This window comes from Notolepis coatsorum, assembly GCF_963971535.1.
Source record: "Notolepis coatsorum genome assembly, chromosome: 2".
NCBI classification, from domain to species: Eukaryota; Metazoa; Chordata; class Actinopteri; order Aulopiformes; family Paralepididae; genus Notolepis; species Notolepis coatsorum.
In genome coordinates this window covers 15,047,433-15,070,472 of record NC_140166.1, presented here as the reverse complement: position 1 = coordinate 15,070,472, position 23,040 = coordinate 15,047,433, and the positions used below count along the sequence as shown (strand labels likewise).

The following is a 23,040-nucleotide window of genomic DNA, read 5'->3' as shown; positions in this document are numbered from 1 at the left end:
GATACAGAAGGAGTCAAGAAAAGGGAGTATATACATTTGACGTAGAAACTGTACATTGGAGGTTGGGTGGGGGGGGTTGGGTACATTGGGATATTGACAACCATACTGGGTAATTTACATTGGAGGTGGTTGGGGGGCGGGGGGGGGGGCGGGGGGCATACTGTATAAACAAGTAACACTGTACATTGAGGGGGGGGGGGAGGAGACACTGTACAAACAAACACAATTGTACATTGAACTATTGACAAAACCATACTAGGTAAATGACTGTACATTGGAGGGGGTTGGAATGATTGGGTTAGGATATTTACAGGGGCCAGTGTTGAATTGCAGTCTCCCGTAGGTGTCCCTTGAGAGAGGTTTTGAAAGTGGGTAGTGATCCACATTCCTTTACAGCTTTGGGTAGGGCGTTCCACATTGATGTGGCATAATTGCGAAACGTGTTTAGTCCCTTATTTGAGCCGAATCTGGGTTTGACATGATTTGTGGAGCTCCCTCTGGTGTTGTGATCGTGGTATTCACTGACCTTTGGGAAGTATTTTGACATGTACATGGGTACCTTGGTCGTGTAGTGTATCTTGTAGACCAGACCCATTGCAAGTTGTTGTACTCTGTCGTCTACTCTAAGCCATCCTAGGTTGTCGAAGTGGGCAGGGGTGAGGTGGGTTCTAGGAGTAAGGTCAAGCAGTAGTCTGACCAGTTTGTTTTGAGATGTTTGTAATTTTGTTTTTAGCGCCTTTGAGGTGCTTTGGTACCATGAGGTGCAAGCATAGTCGTAGTACCCCTGAATGAGTGCTCCTGCCAGAGTCTTCAGGGTGTTCTTGTTTACCAGAGAGGAGATCCGGTACAAGAATCGAGTTCGTTGGTTGACTTTTTTTATTACATTGGATGCCATTGGATGCCACACAATGGACGGCCAATGGAAGTTCACTGTCATGTTACGGTTACCTTTTCAGATGATCACCACTATTTTAGTCCTGTATGCTGCCAAGATGAACCAAACGGTTCATTTTCAAGACTTTGATAAAAGTATAATCTCTAAGGTAATAATTTCCCTTCATCGTCATCATATTGTATTTGTTGTCATTAGCTTATTATGGATTTATACTCACAGTAAATCACGCAGTCAGTTTGATTGTAATCAAACAAGAGGTGATTATAATCAAACAGGTGATTACAATCAAACAACAGGTGATTGTAATCAAACCGCAGGTGATTGTAATCAAACCGCAGGTGATTGTAATCAAACAGCAGGTGATTATAATCAAACAACAGGTGATTGTAATCAAACAACATGTAATTGTAATCAAACAGCAGGTGATTGTAATAAAACAACAGGTGATTCAAGTAGTAAGTGATGTCATTAAATGACAACTGTGGCGAATGAGCTCTGGCATTGCGCCATATTGCATGGTAGAACACGTCATGAGAATAGTATGAACAGACCTGACACAACTCTTTTCATTGTAGATATTCCCCCTTCCATTGCTGTATGTTGGAAACCACATAACAGGGCTAGCGAGCACCAAAAAGCTAAGGTAAAGCAGCTCACTCCATCAGTGTTTCACTAACGGTGGGCAGCGGGGGCCTAGAGGTGGGAGAATCGGCTTGTGATCCCAAGGCCAAGGCCTTTGCTGCTGCTGCCCCCTCCCTCTGGAATGCCCTCCCCAGCCATATCCGTGATGCAAACACCCTGACATCTTTTAAATCAGCCCTCAAAACTCACCTTTTCAATCTTGCTTTTGACCTCTAATTCTGTCGGTGTTATTTTATTTTTGTCATGTATTATTTTTGTTCTGTTTTTTGTTTTGCCATAGTTTGTCTCTCCTGCCCATGTAAAGCGTCTTTGAGCACCTGGAAAAGCGCTATATAAAATAGATGTATTATTATTATTATTATTATTATTATAAGGTCACCAGTTTGATCCCCCGGACCGGCACGAAACATTTGGGAAGTGAACGAATAATGCCCCCCTCCCCCTCCCCCTCCTCAATACTCACCGCTGAAGTGCCAAGGAACTTAAACCTCAACTGCCAACAAGAAATAACCCATTCAGCATGGAAAACGGCATACAAATCTATTAACAAAGGTTGGTCAACTAACATTAGATTAGATTAGATTAAAATATATTGTCACCATACAGCACAAGTACAGTGAAAATAAGTTGGCATCTAACCAGAGTGCAAATGTAGCAGTACAATTTATTTATTTTCCACCCACAACCAAAGCCATGCATGCTTTGTAGTAGTGGGTACAGACTCCCGGCATCGTCCTCGACCAGGATACAGGCATCAGAACCAGGGTTGATCTGCAGGCGCCCGTGTCACAGCGCCCCTAAGCGGTTTGGGTGGGTCAAATGCAGAGGAATAATGTCCCCACGGGGACAATAAAGTACAACTTTATTCAGTCGTCTTTATGTACTGATGTTGTTTCTAGTGATCTCTCCCTGCTTTCAGTGTAAAGTGAAGGGAAGCATCCTTGGGCTCCTTGAAAGGCGCTATATAAATCCGTTATTATTCTAAAAGTAGTGGAACCGTACCACCAAGTAAACTACCATACTGTTTATACCTAACAAATAGTTAAAACTATGATGCAAGTCATTCTTGACAGAACTGGTTTTGAATTGAGATCCAAATTTGAATGTAGCCACAACGTAACAACCGAGTATTGTGGCACAAACACTAACCCCAAGCTGCTCTCTGTCCCGGGACCTTGTCACACACACTAACCCCAAGCTGCTCTCTGTCCCGGGACCTTGTCACACACTAACCCCAAGCTGCTCTCTGTCCCGGGACCTTGTCACACACAACCAGCATCTGGTTTTAGGTTTCAACCCACCAGTTGAGCTTTAAGGGCTTTAAAGGAACACTCAACATTTTTGGAAAGACGAGAAGATTGACATCTCTTTGTGTCAGTTTTGGAGTTGTTGGAAGTTATATTTATTAACTCTTTTTTTGGTACCTATGTTTACTTTTGATCCCATCCCCCAATTTTGTCATTATATCAGTTCCCTCCTGGTTGTTGCACTGCCCTACTGTTGGTCTGGGGAGGGTGTAGACCAGGGGTGCCAGGCCTTTTTTGAACCAAGATCTACTTTTTAATTTGCCACCTAGCTGAGAGCTACCAGCCCAAATTTGACCTACTCACGGCTAGTATTAGTAGTAATAGTAGATTAATAATACCCATTCAATATGCACATGACAGAAAATATTATATGGCATATAATATTTTCTGTCATGTGCATATTGAATGAGTATATAATATAATATGATATTTTATATATCATTGTAACGGTGTAGTGTAGGAATTACAAGAATGACAAGAATGTTATTAATGAAATGAATGAATATTATCAAACGGAATTGTTACTGTATACACATTTATAAAATGATCAATGCATATTTAACCATTTTTTTATGCGTTCACATGCGCTTTTCAAGAATAAACAAAAACGAGACTTAATGGGAAGGGTGTGCTTGTACATTTGAACATAGTTCCATGATACGTGGCTGCGTTGTGCTGAGAAAGAGGCGCAGATCCGCTTCTACTCTGAGGCGAGATCTGCATTTATTTTGTATTAATGTCAGAGCCGAGAATCCCGCTTCACAGAGGTATGTTGATGCAAACGGGACAAGCTTTCTCAGCGCAGCATTACACAGCACTGGGTAGTCGTTCCGGACTGATATCCAGAACTTTGCGAGGGCCTGTCCAGTGAACTTGACTTTCAGTAGCTCGTCCCACGAAAGATCGATCAGCGCCTCCTGCTCAGACAGAGCCTGTTGCGAGCGCCATGTGCAATGAACGGATCTTGGATCCAGTTGTTCAAATTGTCCGTGCTCTTTCTTTCGGGGAAATAATTCCAAAATTGATCAATGAGCCCTTCTATGTGGCTACAGATGATGGGCTTCAAATCACAGTTTTAAATTCAGGATGCTTAGTTTCCAAGTGCCGCTGTAATTTACTTGGTTTAAAGCTCTCGTTAGAAAGGATCTCGTAACACAAAACGCACTGTGGTCTCGGGTCATCTTCTTGGCCAGTCCAAGTAAATCCATATGCCAAGTATTTAGGATCATAACTTCTTTTACTCCGTTTTCATAGTAGTTCTGGTATCGCTACTACTAAATTCTGCCTTTCTCTTGCGAGCATTTGGAACACACGCACGTGACGCGCCGCTTCTGACAACAGACCTATCCATTGCGAGTGTCCAGGTTAAATGAATCAACTTTATCATCAGCTTTATATGCTTGGCCTGGAAAGCCCCCCCCCCCCCCCCCCCCCCCTGGAAGTGCTTTAGTTACGAGACAGTGTCGATCACAAATATCTGAGTACACATTGACTGAATGAAAACTTTATGAATGAAAAACTTTATTTAACAGATTGCAGAATGGGTACAATACAGTACGGCTCAATATATACAATTGATAAGGGGATGCAGACCTGAGAAAGACGTTTGTCTTGTTTCCATCAGGGTCCCCCATTTTCATTTCATATAGACATTTATGACATACACAACATACATGACATTTATGGCATAGGGACATGTAGGTATTTAGTACTGATACATTTGTGACATAAGCGGTATTCAAATATACAGTACTGTTACCCCTAGATCCTGACAGAGTATATACATATGATGGGGAGGGGACTGTACATTAGGAGGGGGTGGGTGGGTGGGAGAGAAATATACATACGGCGGGGAGGGAATATATACATGCAGTGGGGAGGAGACTGTCTATTAGGAGGTGGTGGGGGTTTTGGGCATTTACGGTGGCCAGTTTCGAATTGCAGCCTCCCGTAGGTGCTCTTTAAGAGCGGTTTTGAATGTGGGCAGGGATTCACATTCCTTTACAGCTTTGGGTAGGGCGTTCCACATTGTTGTGGCATAATTGCGAAATGTGTTTAGTCCCTTGTTTGAGCCGAATCTGGGTTTAACATGATTTGTTGAGCTTCCTCTGGTGTAGTGGTTGTGGTATTCACTGACCTTTGGGGTGCACGCATAGTCATAGTACCCTTGAATGAGTGCTCCTGCCAGAGTCTTCAGGGTATTCTTGTTTACCAGAGCGGAGATCCGGTACAAGAATCTAGTTCGTTGGTTGACTTTTTTTTATTACATTGGATGCCATTTTGTCACAGCCAGGAAAGATTTGCCTCTAGGATGGAACCCAGGTAGGTAATTTCGTCTTTCCTTGTGACAATATTGTCACCCACTGTAACCGAGAAGCCGTCGGTCTTGCTGAGTTTGTTGTTTGAACCGAAGAGAATGGACTCTGTTTTGCCCATGTGTAATGATAGTTTGTTATCAGCGAGCCATATGCAGATTCTGCCTAGTTCCGTGCTGAGGGTTTTTTCAACCTGCAATTTGTTCTTGTCAGAGACCAGCAGGGCTGAGTCGTCCGCAAACAGGAACAAGTTGCAGTCACAGGCTGACGACATGTCATTTGCATAAATTAGGAAGAGTAGCGGTCCTAGTATGCTTCCTTGTGGAACACCACAGCTCACTGTGAGGGGGGGGGGGGGGGGTAGAGTACTGTTTACCTCTACCATCTGTTCTCTCCCCTCCAGGTAGGATTGCATCCAGCTCACTGATAAGCTATCAAAACCAATTGCCTTTAGCTTGTCCATTAGAATGGAGTGATTGACAGTGTCGAAGGCCTTTTGTAGGTCCAGCATGACCATGCCGCAGTATTTGCCCGCGTCCACCTCTTGTTTGATGTGGTCGTTCAAATAGAGGAGGCATGTGTCAGTGGAGTGGGACGTTCTGAAGCCAGATTGGAATCCGTAGATTAGATTTTTTTCCGCCAGGTACTTTTCGACCTGTTCGTAGACTATTTTTTCCATGACTTTCGAGATGGAGGTAAGAATAGAAACAGGGCGGTAGTTGCCTGGGTCTAATTTGCTGCCCTTTTTGTGCAGAGGGGTCACTCTCGCAATTTTGAAGTCCTTGGGGACGTGCCCCTGTTTTATAGAGAGGTTTATTATGTGTGTGATGACTGGGGTGATGGCGGCTGCTGCGTCTCTGAGGAATTTGGAGGGGATGTTGTCATGGCCAGTGGCCTTGTTAGGTTGGAGGGCGCTCAATTCTTTGAGTACCTCATCGGTTGTTACCATTTCAAGTTTGAAGTCGTCTTTGTGGACCCCTAGGTTTTTGTAGTATGCTACTATGTGTTCTACCCCATAATGCCCTGAGTGGGAGGGTAGTTTGTTTACCAGTGTTGTGGCTATGTTTGTGAAGAAGATGTTTAAGTAATTGGCTACATCCAGCTTGTCTGTGATGAGCGTGTTGTCCGTCTTTATGTTTATGTTTGAGAATCTGGTTTTAAGTTTTTTACTGCAGCCTAGTTTATTATTGAGTAATTTCCAAAGTTCGCTGGGTTTGTTTTTGTTTTCCTCAGTTTTGTCGTTGATGAAATTTCTTTTTGCGGTTCTGATCATGGTGTTTACGTCATTTCTTAGTCTGTTTCTTTGAATTTTTAGTTCAACCACGTGGGCTTGGAGTTCACTGTTAGAGCTATTGGAAAGCTTTGTCTGACTTTTATGAAGTTCAGAGCATTTTTTGTCTCTGGTTTTCATAGCGGCCAGTATTTCAGTGTGCATCCATGCCTCAGCGCGATTTTTAACCCTGGTGGTTCTTATGGGTGCCATGTTGTTGAGTATTGCTGTGAATTTGGTTTTGAATCCAAGCCATGTTTCTTCAACCTGTGTACCACTGAGTTCATCTGACCAGTCCAAGCTCCCCAGTTCTAGGTTAAAGGCCTCTCTAGAGTACGTTTTGAGGTCTCTAGATGTGACTGTTTTGTGACAGCCGGCCTTCTGTTTTAGTTTTTTGCGGGTACAGAAAATCATATAATGATCACTTAACCCGCATGCTATCACCCCTTTATTGGAGATCATTGACTTGTCAGAGGTCAAAATGAGGTCAATGGTGGTTTGTGTCGAATCGCATACCCTTGTGGGTTGGGTGATTAGCTGGCTGAAACCGTGCAGATCAGAAAATCTACTGAAGGCCTTGAAGACGGGTGCTGCTTTACGCAGCATATCCGTGTTCCAGTCCCCAATAAGAATTTTTTCTACCCCCTCCACCCCAGCTAAACACCCATCAAGTGTGTCATAAAAGCCACTCTGTTCTGGTGGTCTATAGATTGTGCCTACTAGTACTGGTTTCGCCCTGTCTAATAAGATTTCACTCACAAAAGACCAGACGATATACCTGTGCAGGGCTGTCTCTCATGCACGTCGCAGCACTTTGTGCACTCAGTGATTATACCTGCGCAGGATGTATGATGTGTATTGGAATATTGTGCTCTGTTGATGCAGGGGCGAGACAGGGCACATACACACAGCAGCCCGGTGGAAAACTCGATCTGAGTTGGGTTCGCGGATTTTCGCTTGATATTTTTTTTTTTTTTTTTTTTTTGCCAATGCGCGTCACCTGCCAATGCACTGTCACCTACCTAAATAATCTCACGGTCTACTTGAAACCAGCGCGCGATCTACCGGTCGATCGAGGTTGACTGGTTGGGCACCACTGGTGTAGACTACCACATGTTTCATGATTAGGAGTCCAGTAGGAGTCGCTGTTGCAACAACCAGGACTTATACCCCCACTGGCTTCCCACCCGCAAACACTGCCAATTGTCTTCAGGAACGACTGACCATGCTGGAGGTAATGAACCCTGGTCTCTGCGGTGGTAGTTGAGTGCTTAGACCGCTATGCTACACAGCCTGTATTTCTTCACTTTTGATGGAGGTAGGCTAGCTGCTCACTACTGCTTCCAGTCCTTGTGCTAAGCTAGGCTAGCATGCACTTGGACATTTCTCTCTCTGGACACACAGAGATGAAACTGATATCAATCTTGACTGACTCTGCGGAAGATGGCAAATAAGTGTATTTCACAAAATGTTGAGAGTTCTTCTTTAAACACCACATTCTCCTGTTGGAGGGTTTTTCCATGGTTCAGTTGTATTTTATATCAGAACGGGATTTGATATTGACTTGTATTTTATATCAGAACTGTTTTTAAGCTGATTCCAAATGTATGTTTCATCTTCCACAGCCTCCCCATGTTCACGGTATTAAGAAAATTTACCATAGTGATGACGATGGTCTTGGAGGCGTTTATATTAAGGTTGGTCATGTTAACGTGTGTGGTTGCAGTAGGACCCGAATGCTGAACACAGTCAGGCAGAGGCAGACACCGTGTCCGTGCCGCGCTCTACCCGTTGAGATCAGAACCGGGTTTATTCACCAAGTACTTCTCTTATATACAAGGAATTTGGCTTGTTGCTTTCTCACACAAAGAAGACAAACACGACACATCTAAAACAATATAGAAAGATCTAGGAATAAAGAAAATGTTATTGAGAATTACACAGTCTTTGTAAGAGTCTTAAAGGTTCTATAGATAACATTTCTATGTAGAGTAAGGATTAATTTGTTTAATAATAGATCCACAGAGCTTTTAGAAAAGGTGTGGAATCAAAGTATTGCAAATTTGTATCCAAAATTAATGTTGTTACATGTTTTCCTTCCTTACTTCCCATTTCCACACATGGAATGCAACTGATTGGGTAAATTTTGCTGGTGCTCTAGTGCGACATCTAGTGGCTGAATGTTATCTATAGCATCTTTAACTATTGCACTAGATCAGTGTTTCTCAAAGTGGGGGGCGCGCCCCCCAGGGGGGGCCTTGAGATTTATTAAAAAAAAAAAAAAAAAATTAGATTACAGAAAGTTATCACTAAAGTGCAATCTGTTGCAGCTGCACTGTTCTCCATGAAAATACCATTTCTCAAAATCTGAAAATCATTATTTAATAAAACACAGAAAAGGATCACCAAGTTACTCTGGATAAAAAAAACCTTTACAGACAACATTGAGACAAAGCTTCCTGACACATCTCCATCCAAACTCTTGGAAGAACTCTTTGAAATCTCATCTGATACCACCTAGAGAGCTAGTTTCAGAGTGTGGTGCTGAGTACCAAGTATCTCATCTCATGGCCCACCAAGTATTTCATGATGCAGCAGTTAAGGTGTTGATACCATTCAGCACCACATTAAGGCTGAGCCCGAACGTTCGAACGTTCGTTCGTTACGCTGACATTCGGACTTTAATTAATAGGTTTGAACGTTCGGTGAAATAAAAATAAAGGATGCGCACGGGGTTGAGGTGATGTGAAGCGGCGCGTCCCCCGAGGCGCTCGGCTCAACCAGTATGGTCTGCCGGGCTGCAGCGGGATACTATTTCTCAACCAGAGCTCTATTTTGATTGACAGGCGATTCTGCCAATTACGTCACACCGCTTGCACCCGCCTCTGCTGTTACCACCAATCGGCAAGCGTTTATTCGTTTTTTACTTCAGGCAATGCCGCCATTGATCTGCTTGCGAGAAGCCTCAACAGACTTACCGGGGAGCCGTAGTTAGCTCCCGCCGAGGAAGTAATCGGTAACAAGGTTTCCGTAGGTGAACCTGCAGAAGGATCATTAATGAATACCAGCCTTTTTCGGCCACGGAGCGCGAGCTTCATGGCGGGAGGTGGTTGCGTTGGAAACAACAGCAGGCGCACGCCTCGGCTCCTCAACAGACCCGTCCACCGTCTACCTCGGAACGGTGGTAGGGCGGACGGGCGGCAGGCGTGTTGGGAGCCCGTCCGCCCTACCACCGTTCCGAGGTAGACAGGTCTGTTGAGGAGCCGAGGCGTGCGCCTCTCCTCCCGGCTCCCCTCTCCCCTCCCCGTCGACCAAGAGTGAATACCTGTTATTGAACGTGTAACACTAACTATATAACGTTAATGCCACAAAACGAATGCCTTTGTTTATCTAGCCCCTTACGTGACTGCAAGGGCTATTGTTTATCATAAGTAGTAACTTTGATGCAGTAGCTTGTTTATTTTCTTCTGAGTGCTTTGTTTAATTACATGTTTACATGAACAGCCACCACCTTAAACAACATGTTTTTCACCAATAGACTATGCAATGCCGCCCTCCGTAGGATCTATAATAATACAATACAAAAAAAACAAAATTATTAAAAAAAGTTTTTATTAAAAATGGCGAACGTTCAAACCCTAAAAACAGGGTTCGGGGACAGCCTTACACCACATACAGTATCTGTGTGAAGCTGGCTTTTCATCCATGACAGCTCTGAAAACAAAATATAGGGCCAATTTGAAAGATCACGATATTGGTGTTATTTCAATAAATTTAAACATGGCCCATTTCATGACTATTTTGTTGGGGCGAGGAGGGGGGGGGGCAAAATATTTTGGTCCGCCAAAGGGGGGCCTGACAGAAAAAGTTTGAGAAGCACTGGATGATGCTGTGATGCAAGAGCTCTATATTTAAGCATTACATCACGCGCAGGAGTGGTTTGTGAACAATAAACCATGCCTAGGGGTGGTCGTTAGACCCCCCTAGGCATGGTTTATTGTTAACAAATCACGACTGCAAGTGGTGTAATGCTTTTATACAACTGCCACATTCATCCAACCTTATTGCTATACAATAAACACACATTAATCGAAGATTTATTGAGAAAACCATCCGCCAGAAAAAGTTGTTCCCACAACTACAAAAAAGACAAGTTCCCTCCATGTGGAAGCAGCTCGGAAGTGCATCCAACCAACTAACGCATCCAACTGTGTGTTATTGGAAGCAGCTTGAAGTGCATCCAACCAACTAACACATCCAACTGTGTGTTATTGGAACTAACACATCCAACTGCCTTTCAACTAAGACATCGAACCAACTAACACATCCAACTGCCTTTCAACTAAGACATCCAACCAACTAACACATCCAACTTTTCTTTAGTTTTTAATTATGAAGTTAGTGGTTATTGGAATGATTGATTGATTGATTGAAAATTGTATTACCAGATGCAGAATGGGTACAATACAGTACGGCTCAATACACACAATTGTTAAGGGGATGCAGACCTACTTTCTATAGAACTTCATTCTTAGATGCTTCTATAGAAAGTAGGTAAAACAAATTAAAAAGTTTTCTTTGCCCTATAAGAAAAAAAAAGTTTTCTTCGCCCTATTTTTTTATTTATTTTTTTTAGCCTAAACTTAACCAGTTGGAAACCAGGCGTACAGTAATAAAATTAGCAATCAACCAATCAATTCAATAGACCATGCTCACTTAAAACAGCGCTGCTTCTCTCTCAGTCTGACTCCCCCGCTGTTGCAGACAGGAGTGTGTGTGTGTGTGTGTGTGTGTTTGTGGGTACGCCAGCGTCGGACAGTGAGAGTGAACGCTGCAGTCAGTGGGAAGGAAGTAGAAATTTAAAATAAATTTGCAAATAATCAATCAATCAATCCGCGATTTTTCTTTTGTTCTAAAATGACTCATCAATTACATCATCCAACATTGTTTAAAGGACTAAGACATTCGCCTTGACAGAATCGCTTTATATTTAGTCGTTATGACGCTATCAACATATCCATTTGTTAAAGATTATTGTCCGCCATCTTGTTTTTGCCGACGGAGTGATCCTGGCGGAGTGATGTGATTCGGTTGTGGGCGGGTCCTGGGACCAGGACCGTAGAATGGTCCCTATACATACGTGTAAATGGACTGTTTCAGCCAATCAGAATCGAGAAATTTGCATGCCGTTGTATAACCAGAGATAAAAGAGTAACAGTCGTAGAGTTTGAGGGCTGATGTACTGGCCTCTAAGGCTGTCCCCGAACCCTGTTTTTAGGGTTCGAACGTTCGCCAGGGTTTATCGAACTAACGTTCGAACGTTCGTTTAAAAAAAAAATTATAATTTTATTTTATTTCATTTTTTAAAATATATATATATTTTTGTATTGTATTATAGATCCTACGGAGGGCGGCATTGCATAGTCTATTGGTGAAAAACATGTTGTTTACAGTGGTGGCTGTAATTAAACAAAGCACTCAGAAGAAAATAAACAAGCTGCATCAAAGTTACTACTTATGATAAACAATAGCCCTTGCAGTCACGTAAGGGGCTAGATAAACAAAGGCATTCGTTTTGTGGCATTAACGTTATATAGTTAGTGTTACACGTTCAATAACAGGTATTCACTCTTGGTCGACGGGGAGGGGAGAGGGGAGCCGGGAGGAGAGGCGCACGCCTCGGCTCCTCAACAGACCCGTCCACCGTCTACCTCGGAACGGTGGTAGGGCGGACGGGCTCCCAACACGCCTGCCGCCCGTCCGCCCTACCACCGTTCCCAGGTAGACTGTGGACGGGTCTGTTGAGGAGCCGAGGCGTGCGCCTGCTGTTGTTTCCAACGCAACCACCTCCCGCCATGAAGCTCGCGCTCCGTGGCCGAAAAAGGCTGTGTTATGTACTAGGAGCCTAATCACTCCTGTGTCACTGTGCATGCAGGCCTGATCACTCCTGTGTCACGGGGCATGCAGGTGAGGGCTGCCAATTAGTTAATTAGTGCTGATTGGTTACCTGCTGGGAGCTTTAAAACCAGCCCTGGAAACACACATGCAGGGTCTGTGGTTAGAGAAGTGTTGGGTAACAGATAGCTATCACGGTCTTCTGTCCTTGTACTTTAGTTTACACCAGTAATTCCTTAATAGAGTAGCATTTTGAGTTTGAGCACAGGGTTTTGGTGTTGGTTTGCACATAGGTTGCGGGCCTTTGAGCCAGGGTCGTAACAGGCTGGTATTCATTAATGATCCTTCTGCAGGTTCACCTACGGAAACCTTGTTACCGATTACTTCCTTGGCGGGGAGCTAACTACGGCTCCCCGGTAGCTACGGTAAGTCTGTTGAGGCTTCTCGCAAGCAGATCAATGGCGGCATTGCCTGAAGTAAAAAACGAATAAACGCTTGTCGATTGGTGGTAACAGCAGAGGCGGGTGCAAGCGATGTGACGTAATTGGCAGAATCGCCTGTCAATCAAAATAGAGCTCTGGTTGAGAAATAGTATCCCGCTGCAGCCCGGCAGACCATACTGGTTGAGCCGAGCGCCTCGGGGGACGCGCCGCTTCACATCACCTCAACCCCGTGCGCATCCTTTATTTTTTTTTCACCGAACGTTCGAACCTATTAATTAAAGTCCGAATGTCAGCGTAACGAACGAACGTTCGGGCTCAGCCTTACTGGCCTCCCACGCGTTACTCCTCGCCACAGAGTTCGAGCTGCTGCGGTGAAAAGATGCGACAGGCTGCCTCCTCGTGTACCGGAGGGGACACGTGATGCAAGGCTTCTGTCCTCACTACAACCGACCTGTGGGAGGCATAGTCTAGCAACGTTCAAGACAGGGGAGGGAAGAATTGGATAATACGAAATTGGGATGGGAGAAAAATAGAAAATGGGGAGAAAAAGTGGATAAAAAAAAAACCGAGAGAATGAAATGTCAAGAATCCCGGGAGAGTTGTATACAGGAGAATACAACGTCAAGAGATCTCAACAAATCAACAGCATAATGACAGATAAGGTAGAGGATACTTGCCAGGCCATTCTTAGGGAAGATCTGATGCTGAATGAACAGAGAACCAGGCTTCTTGTAGGCAGAGTGGATGAGTTGGAGCAGGTGTGGAATCTCCATCCATCAGCGTAATTCCTATCACCCCGCAGAGCACGCGCTGAAGTGCAGGGGATGTGTGAGACGGGTATGTAGGATTGAGCTGAAGTGCAGGGGGTGTGAGACAGGTATGGAGGGTTGAGCCGAAGTGCAGGGGGTGTGTGATTCAGCCAGGTATGGAGGGTTGAGCCGAAGTGCAGGGGGGTGTGATTCAGCCAGGTATGGAGGGTTGAGCCGAAGTGCAGGGGGGTGTGATTCAGCCAGGTATGGAGGGTTGAGCTGAAGTGCAGGGGGGGTGTGATTCAGCCAGGTATGGAGGGTTGAGCTGAAGTGCAGGGGGGGTGTGATTCAGCCAGGTATAGAGGGTTGAGCCGAAGTGCAGGGGGGTGTGATTCAGCCAGGTATAGAGGGTTGAGCTGAAGTGCAGGGGGGGTGTGATTCAGCCAGGTATGGAGGGTTGAGCCGAAGTGCAGGGGGGGGGGTGATTCAGCCAGGTATGGAGGGTTGAGCTGAAGTGCAGGGGGGGTGTGAGGCAGGTATCGAGGGTTGAGCTGAAGTGCAGGGGGGGTGTGATTCAGCCAGGTATGGAGGGTTGAGCCGAAGTGCAGGGGGGTGTGATTCAGCCAGGTATGGAGGGTTGAGCCGAAGTGCAGGGGGGTGTGATTCAGCCAGGTATAGAGGGTTGAGCTGAAGTGCAGGGGGGTGTGATTCAGCCAGGTATGGAGGGTTGAGCTGAAGTGCAGGGGGGGGGTGATTCAGCCAGGTATGGAGGGTTGAGCCGAAGTGCAGGGGGGGGGTGATTCAGCCAGGTATGGAGGGTTGAGCCGAAGTGCAGGGGGGTGTGATTCAGCCAGGTATGGAGGGTTGAGCTGAAGTGCAGGGGGGGTGTGAGGCAGGTATCGAGGGTTGAGCCGAAGTGCAGGGGGTGTGTGAGACAGGTATGGAGGGTTGTGGAGATGATACCGTAACAATTACACCTGTGGTGACCGGTGGTAACGTCAGCACTTGCCTTGCCTACACAGCAACGTGTGCATGCATTATTTCCTGTGCGATTGTTATATTTACATAATTTGTCAGGCCTCCGCCAATGGAAACTAATGTGTAGAGAAGCGCTTACAGAACACAAATGCATTGAATGACTATTGCAACAAAAATGCCAGTGAGAAAAAGTGTCAAATATGGTATTTTTTTTATATAATACACTTAAACTATTAAATTGGAGGATGTTTTTACATCCTTGCCTTGTTGCTTCATTTATGCTGTGTTTTGTAATTTCCTTCACAGGAAAACCTTTCCAAACGGCCTTGTCTACAGCGTCGGAGCCATAGTGCTCGGTGCCTTGGTGGCAGCGAGGTAGGTTAATGCAAATAGCAATCAGTCTGTTGGAATTAGTTAAATTTTAAGAATCCACATATTAAGTCATTCCAGTGCCCCGGGACGGAAAAGTTCATATTTGTGAACATACATAAACGGAGGGCTGCTCCGTACATAAGATAACTTGTGGAGTAATAACATTTATGTGGCACGGTGGTGTAGTGGTTAACACTGTCACCGGTCGCCAAGTACCCAGGTGGGGTAACTCCCGGGCCTTTCTGTGTGGAGTTTGCATGTTCTCTTCCCCCCCCGTGCTCGCAAGGGTTTCCCCTCCAGAATATAAACCCAATGGAAAAACATGCAGAACAGATCGCTAACGCTGTCATGCCATGTGCGGCTACGTGGCGTAGTGGGCAAGGCGCTCGCCACGAATGCGGAGACGCTGGGCTCGCCTGTTCGAGCCCAGCGCTCCACATTGCTTTCAGTTTAGCTGGTCGTTCATACTAATACACATTGGCCGTATTAGGGGGTGGGAAACTGATGGGTGGGGATCGGGCGTTGTGGACAGCGACTCCTACAGGTCGGTTGGTGCGCCTGCGCAGTAGAATCGGGAAGTGTCGGGAGCCTCCCACGCGTTACTCCTCGCCACTGAGAGATCGAGCTGCGCAGGTGAAAAGATGCGACTGCTGTTACCTCGAGTACCGGAGGGGACTTGTGCTATGTATGACTTAGTCCACATTGCAGCCGGCTTGTGGGAGGCAAGAAACAGCGTTCATGACAGGGGAGGGTTGAATTGGATGAGACGAAATTGGGATGGGAGAAAATATAGAAAATGGGAGAAAAAGTGGATAAAAAAAAAAAAACGCTGTCATGCCATGTCAGCACTCTGCTCCCGGCTGCCCTTGGGGGGGAAGGACGACGGGATGGGTCAAGCGCAGAGACAAAATTTCATCGGCGACCCAAAAATTGCATGTGTGTATCTGTGTGTGCCGCCCATCTTGTGTCGCTGCATGACTACATTGTCAATGTGTGCAATGAATAAAGACTTCTTCTTCAAAAGTCTTCTTATTAATGTAATAAGATGTTAAGTTTCAGTTTAGTATTGCTAATGGATCTTAACCAGAATCGCCACAAATCCCCCCGTTCCTCGTCTAGGGAGCAGCCTCAGATTTGACACCCAGCGGACGTCACCGATTGGAGGGTTCTCTCTCTGATCTCCTGCTTCAGGAGAGAGAGGCACGCATTCACACATATTGACTGAACTGTCCTGTGACATAAGAATAACATAATCTAATCTGAATTCCCAAAATGGGTGGAATTCCCCCTGCATGGATGTCTTATCCATGAATCCAAGAATGTAAGTGAAGGGATTTGCCAAGAATGATGACCAACAGTGTGTTTTTGTACAGTACATCTTTAATGCTCACCTTGAGAGGTGCATGTTCACAAATACATATCTGTCTGAATATACCTGCATATAATCCCTCTATATACCTACTTATACACCTGCATATAACCAATAACTGCATATACAATAATGATGATTTGATAATGATACATTTATTGCCCCTCAACCAATAGATACATTGGCCCGGGGCGCAGCCCGGGAAAAACAGAAAGACAGGAACAATACGAAAACAGAACAAATACATGCAGGCCAACCAAGCAGACAGAGAACGGACGGCCATAATACACCAGTCATACTACAACACAAAACGAGCTCATGGATTTTTATGGCAAAAGGGTGGGTTTTGAGCATGGCCTTAAAAGTCCTTAGAGTGCTTGCAGATTTTAAGTTTAGTGGGAGCTTGTTCCAGAGTTTCGGCCCTGCGACTGCCCGGTTTCCCTTCATCACCAGTCTTGAGTGTGCGATTTTAAGGCAGATTTGCTTGTTTGATCTGAGGTATCTGGAGCTGGCTGATTGGACCAGGAGTTCCTTTATGTAGGCTGGGGCGAGACCGTTTATGGCTTTCTATGTGAACATGAGGATCTTGAAATTAATTAGTTTTTTATCCGGGAGGGATGCAAGGACTGGGGAGATGTGGTCCCTTATCTTGGTGCCTGACACGAGCCTGGCGGCTGCGTTCTGGACGAGTTGAAGGCGGTTGATGTATTTGTCTGCCACACCAGAATAGAGGGCGTTGCAATAGTCCAGTCTTGAAAATATGAGCGTAAGGGTGACCCTCTGATGGTCGCTGGGGGAGAGGAATGTTTTTATTTTTGCGATGGTGCGCAGCTGGAAGAAGCAGGACTGAGCCACTGCTCGCACTTGTCGAGTTTCAGCTCAGTCAAAAAGGACCCCCAGGTTTTTGACATGGGGTTTTATCAGGGTGGACAGAGTGCCCATGTTGTTGGTGATCTGGGTGAATGTGCTGAACGGGATTATTTCAGTTTTGCTCTCATTTAGCTGCATGAAGTTTTGTGACATTCATCTCTGGTGAGTGGTAGGTAAATGGTAAATGGCTGCTTTTTTATATAGCGCTTTTATCCAAAGCGCTTTACAATTTGTTATTTTTACCCATTCACTCACACATTCACACACCGACGACGGAGGCAACCATGCAAGGTCATCGCGAGCAATTAGGGGTTAAGTGTCTTGCTCAAGGACACATCGACACGCTGCCCGGGAGGAGCGGGCATCGAACCCGGATTGCCAGACCTCCCGAGCCACTGTCGCCCCACAGATCTGTGTATCATCGGCATAGCAATGGAACGAGATGTTGTGCCGAGTGATGATCTGACTGAGGGCGAGTGTAGGCTCAATTTGCCTATCTAAGCCAGAATACGTCTTTAACGCGCTCACACCACTTTGACTTGGGCTGTCTTCTTACTCACTGTTTGATGTTGTTGATGGTTGCATCTGATGGGTTCGAACCGGTTGAGTTTTATGGAAGGAGTTGTGTAAAAGTTTCAAATAATAACGGGGCAAACAACGAAACAAAACAGGCTCCAGACTTGAACTAAAAGGTTTCAAAACAAACGGGCGCAGCAAAAGGGGTTCAAATAAACTCAAAATGATTCTAAACAAAGTCTTTCTTTCAGTCTTTCATTCATTCATCAATCTGCGCTGAGTGTGTGTGTGTGGCGAGCGAGCGGTTGAAAATCTGTTTCTCGTCTGGCGTCCGTCTACACACAGCTGGGCCATAATTAATAGAGGACCATGGTGCCATTTTTCGAGGCGACCAGTGGCGGCGCTATTTAGTCAAAAACTATTAAATCAAATGAAATGGCTCCTACAGGGAGCATGTAGAGGTTGAAGAGAATGGGAGCCAGGGTTGAACCCTTTGGGTGAGGTTTGCTTTCTGGGAGGAGCAGTTTGTTAGGGTCACAGAGAAGGTTCTGTTTTCCAGGTAGGACTTGAACCAAGAATAGAAGAGAATAGAAATACTTTTATTATCCTGAGGGAAATTTGACACTGCAAATCGCTCACATTAAACATTTAGACAGAACAAGTCAGAATAACAAAACAAATTGCCTAAGAATAGAATAAAATATACAGTAAAAATATGCTGAAGTCAGGCGCCCTCGTGGCGCATCGCATAGTGCCTCGCACACCTACGCGGCCGTCCCGGGTTCGCCTCCTGCTCCCGGCGATATTTGTCGCATGTCTTCCCCACATCTCCTCCTGTTCTCCCTCTCCTCTATCGGTCCTGCGTGACCAGAAAAGCTGTAAAAATGCTAAAAATTATTAAAAAAATTATAAAATATATATATACTGAAGTCTACAGTAGGTGTAATATTGCAGTGTTGTTTCAAAAGTAAGAGTCCAGGAAGATGGTAACTGTCACTCTGTGCTCAGTGATGCAGTGAGTTCAAGTTCAAGTTTCTGTAATAGTTGTCATACAGAAGTACAGAATACTTTTATACAAAATGCTTCTTACTGTTACGCTCCAGAGACTGTGCAAGACAAGATAAGTATGAAATAAAATAACATAGTATAGCATGTAAATTAGAAGTAAAAAAATGAGGTCACAGTGTTCAGTATAGACATATGTACAATGTTCGATGCAGAATAAACGTAACTGAGTTACCATATAATATACAATATACTATGCAGTGTACTAATATACAATACTATATAGTGCAAGGCAGAAATGGGATGAGGTGCAATTTAGGTACAATTTACAGTAGGTGTACGAGTTGTAGTGCAAATCCTTTATCAATAAATATAAAGTGTGTTTGTGTGATCTAAAGTGTGGAGAGTGGGTGCTGCAGTGTGTTGTTTGTTTAAGTGATTGTGGGTGTGTGTGCTGTGTGCATTTGATGGTTGTTGCATAGTGTTTATTGTTCGTTTAGCAGCCTGATGGCCTGGGGATAGAAGCTTCTTAAGACTCCTGTATCGCTTGCCTGACCGCAGCAGTTCAAAGAGGCAGTTGTTCGGGTGGCACAGTGATGCATTGTATAGTCTGATGGCTGTCGGAATGAAGGACTTCCTGTGCCGTTTAGTGCTGCATTTAGGTAGTGTGAGCCTAGCACTGAACATGCTCCTCATGTCAGCCAAGTCTGTGTATAGTGGGTGGGAGGGGTTTTCCCTGATGGCCTGGAGCTTAGCAAGGCTCCTCCTCTCCGCCACCCTCGCTAGGGAGTCCAGCTCCACCCCAACCACGCTACTGGCCTTCCTGACCAGCGTATCCAGCCTGTTTGTGTCCCCTGCTCTCAGTCCGCTGCCCCAGCAGGTCACAGCGTACAAGAACGCGCCCGCCACCACCGACTCATAGAACATCCTCAATATCCTTGTACAGACATTGAAGGATCTCAGCCTTCTGAGGAAGTAGAGTCGGCTCTGGCCCTTCTTGTACAGTGCCTCTGCATGTTTTGACCCGTTCAGTTTGTTGTCGATGTGCACACCGAGGTATTTGTACTCCTCAACCATGTCCACATCGACTGCCCTGATGGAAACAGGTGCACTCCTCCCCAGTTCCACCACCAGCCAGGGCGGTGTTTGTGATGCCCGCCCCCTGCTGGAGGCGGTTAATGAGGATGGTGTGGTCGGTCGTGTCGAAGGCTGCACTTGAGTTATATTATATAACTCAATATATAATTTAATTTTCTAGTTGAAACAAAGATTGAATGAATATAGTATATACTGTATATACAGCATTATATATAATGCTGTATATACTGTATAATATATTCATTCAATCTGTGTTTCAACTAAACAATTCAAGCCCTCATTTCCACTGACGTTGAGCATACAGTACAAACAATAATAAATACAATAAGTGCAATCATAATAGTTTGTACAATCAATTAAAACAATTACAGCTTATGGTGGAATGGTTGGTGATTGAGGATTTAAACTGACAGAGGATATGTCTGAGAGGATCCAGCGGGGAGATGTTCAAGAAGGTGGTGATGGGGAAGGTGGATGGAAAGAGAGGAAGTGGAAGACCAAGAAGAGGCTGGGTAGACGACGTCTGTGATTGGAGCGGAGTGAGAGGCGGAGTCACGGAGTTGGAGAGAAGAAGTGGGGACAGAATGGGTTGGAGAGTGATAGGCAACCTTCGGAACGAAGAAGCCACCTAATGATGATGAGGATAGCAAAGTATTGAGTAAAAAAAAAACAGTTGTTCCTCTCTTCCACTAGTTCTGATCTGGCCTTCGATGTGGAAGCATACACTTTCATCCTGCTCAACGATGCCTTCACTGCTGCCAGCGGGGTGTACACCAAGAAACAGCTAGGCACTGAGGTACGTAGGGCCTCCTGAACACACATACAAGCTGAACACATATAGCTAACGCGCTGCACAAGAGGGAGTACTCCTTCAGCGCGGCGCCCCCCGCCCCCGAAGGTCATGGAAAAAATAGTCTACAAACAGGTCGAAAAGTACCTAGCGGAAAAAAATCGAATCTACGAATTCCAAACTGGCTCCAGAACATCCCACTCCACTGACACATGCCTTCTCTATTTGAACGACCACATCAAACAAGAGGTGGACGCGGGCAAACACTGCGGCATGGTCATGCTGGACCTACAAAAGGCCTTTGACACTGTCAATCACTCCATTCTGATTGACAAGATAAAAGCAATTGGTTTTGATAGTCTATCAGTGAGCTGGATGCAATCCTACCTGGAGGGGAGAGAACAGATGGTGGAGGTAAACGGTACCCTATCCCCCCCCTTACAGTGAGCTGTGGTGTTCCACAAAGAAGCATACTAGGACCACTACTGTTCCTAATTTATGCAAATGACATGTAGTCAGCTTGTGACTGCAACTTGTTCTTGTTCGCGGAGGACTCAGCCCTGCTGGTCTCTGACAAGAACAAGTTACAGGTTGAAAAAACCCTCAGCTCGGAACTCGGCAGAATCTGCACCTGGCTCGCTGATAACAAACTATCATTACACCTGGGTAAAACAGTCCATTCTCTTCGGATCAAATAACAAACTCAGCAAGACCGACGGCTTCTCAGTTACAGTGGGTGACAATATTTTCACAAGGAAAGATGAAATTACATACCTAGGTTCCATCCTAGAGGCAAATCTTTCCTGTGACAAAATGGCATCCAATGTAATCAAAAAAGTCAACCAACGAACTAGATTCTTGTACCGGATCTCCTCTCTGGTAAACAAGAATACCCTGAAGACTCTGGCAGGAGCACTCATTCAAAGGGTACTACGACTATGCTTGCACCTCATGGTACCAAAGCACCTCAAAGGCGCTAAAAACAAGATTACAAACATCACTCCTAGAACCCACCTCACCCCTGCCCACTTTGACTACCTAGGATGGCGTAGACGACAGAGTACAGCAACTTGCAATGGGCCTGGTCTACAAGATACACTACACGACTAAGGTACCCATGTACATGTCAAACTACTTCCCAAAGGTCAGTGAATACCACAACCACAACACCAGAGGGAGCTCCACAAATCATGTTAAACCCAGATTCGGCTCAAACAAGGGACTAAACACGTTTCGCAATTATGCCACATCAATGTGGAACGCCCTACCCAAAGCTGTAAAGGAATGTGAATCACTACCCACTTTCAAAACCACTCAAAGAGCACCTACGAGAGACTGCAATTCGAAACTGGACCCTGTAAATGTCCTAACCCAACCCCCTCCAATGTACAGTAAATGTCCTAACCCAATAATACACGAGACCCTCTTCTTGGAACCAAGTATGGTTTTGTCGATATTCCAATGTACAGTTTTGCTTGTACAGTTGTACAGTTTCCCCCACTCCGCCTACCCAACCCCCCCCCCACCCACCCACCCAACCACCTCCAATGTACAGTTCCCCACCCCACCTACCCTACCTCCTCCAATGTACAGTTTATACGTCAAATGTATATACTCTCTTTTTTAGACTATTTTTGTATCACAAAGAGTACTGTATTTGCAAATCTGGTATGTCATAAATGTATAGATGTAGCAGTACTGTCTATCTGTATGTCATGTATGTCATATATGTTATGATGAATTGAAAATGGGGGACCCTGATGTAAACAAGATGAAAGTCTTTCTCTGGTCTGCATCCCCAATTGTGTGTATTGAGCTGTACTGTATTCGTGTATTGTACCCATTCTGCAATCTGTTAATAAAGTTTTCAATGAATCAATCAAACCCTGAAACTCTCCCGGCTGAGATCCTCTCTGCCACATCCCTGGACTCCTTCAAGACAGCCTCGGAAACCACTTGTTCACAAAGACCTACGGCCTCTAGTCGTCTCGCTGTTACTATTTATTTTACTTATGCCTTATGTGTTTATTTGTTGCCTTGTTCAAGTTCAAGTTCTTTATTTGTCAAATAGACAACAATACAGGGGCATTGCAGGTAATGACATTCTTGTGTTTCGAGCTTGACTCAACAGTGCACAATTAAGAAACATCAATGAATACAAGAGTGGTAACAATAGGTAGTAGTAGTAGTAACATCAAAATGAAATATAAAATGAGGTAAAATAAAATAGTAATTTATTTACAGAAAGGGTCTTGCATGTAGTGTATGTGCATGGTAAGGTGCAGGGTGTGTGTGTCCAATAACAATAAGTAGTAGTATGATAAATAAAATAAAACAAGATATGAACTTCTTGCACTTGAACAATGTGGGGTCATGGGGGGGGGGGGGGGTTCCAGGGGGTCCCCAGCTAAATGGGACATTTTATTTTCACTATTATCTAATTGACTAGAAGTTAGATCCCAATGAGATAATGTGACAGAATGACTAGATAGATAGATAGATACTTAGATAGGTACTTTATTCATC

General features: G+C 44.9%; 1 protein-coding gene across 1 annotated transcript in view; it reads left to right on the top strand.

Moving 5' to 3' along the window:
• slc35d2 (solute carrier family 35 member D2) overlaps positions 1-23,040 on the top strand; it is a 43,069-nt gene that overhangs the window by 709 nt on the left and 19,320 nt on the right. The window contains exons 3-7 of the mRNA XM_084309323.1: positions 957-1,043; positions 1,471-1,538; positions 8,055-8,126; positions 14,801-14,869; positions 20,418-20,520. Coding sequence (XP_084165449.1) covers positions 957-1,043; positions 1,471-1,538; positions 8,055-8,126; positions 14,801-14,869; positions 20,418-20,520 — 399 coding nt within the window. The remainder of the gene's footprint in view (positions 1-956; positions 1,044-1,470; positions 1,539-8,054; positions 8,127-14,800; positions 14,870-20,417; positions 20,521-23,040) is intronic.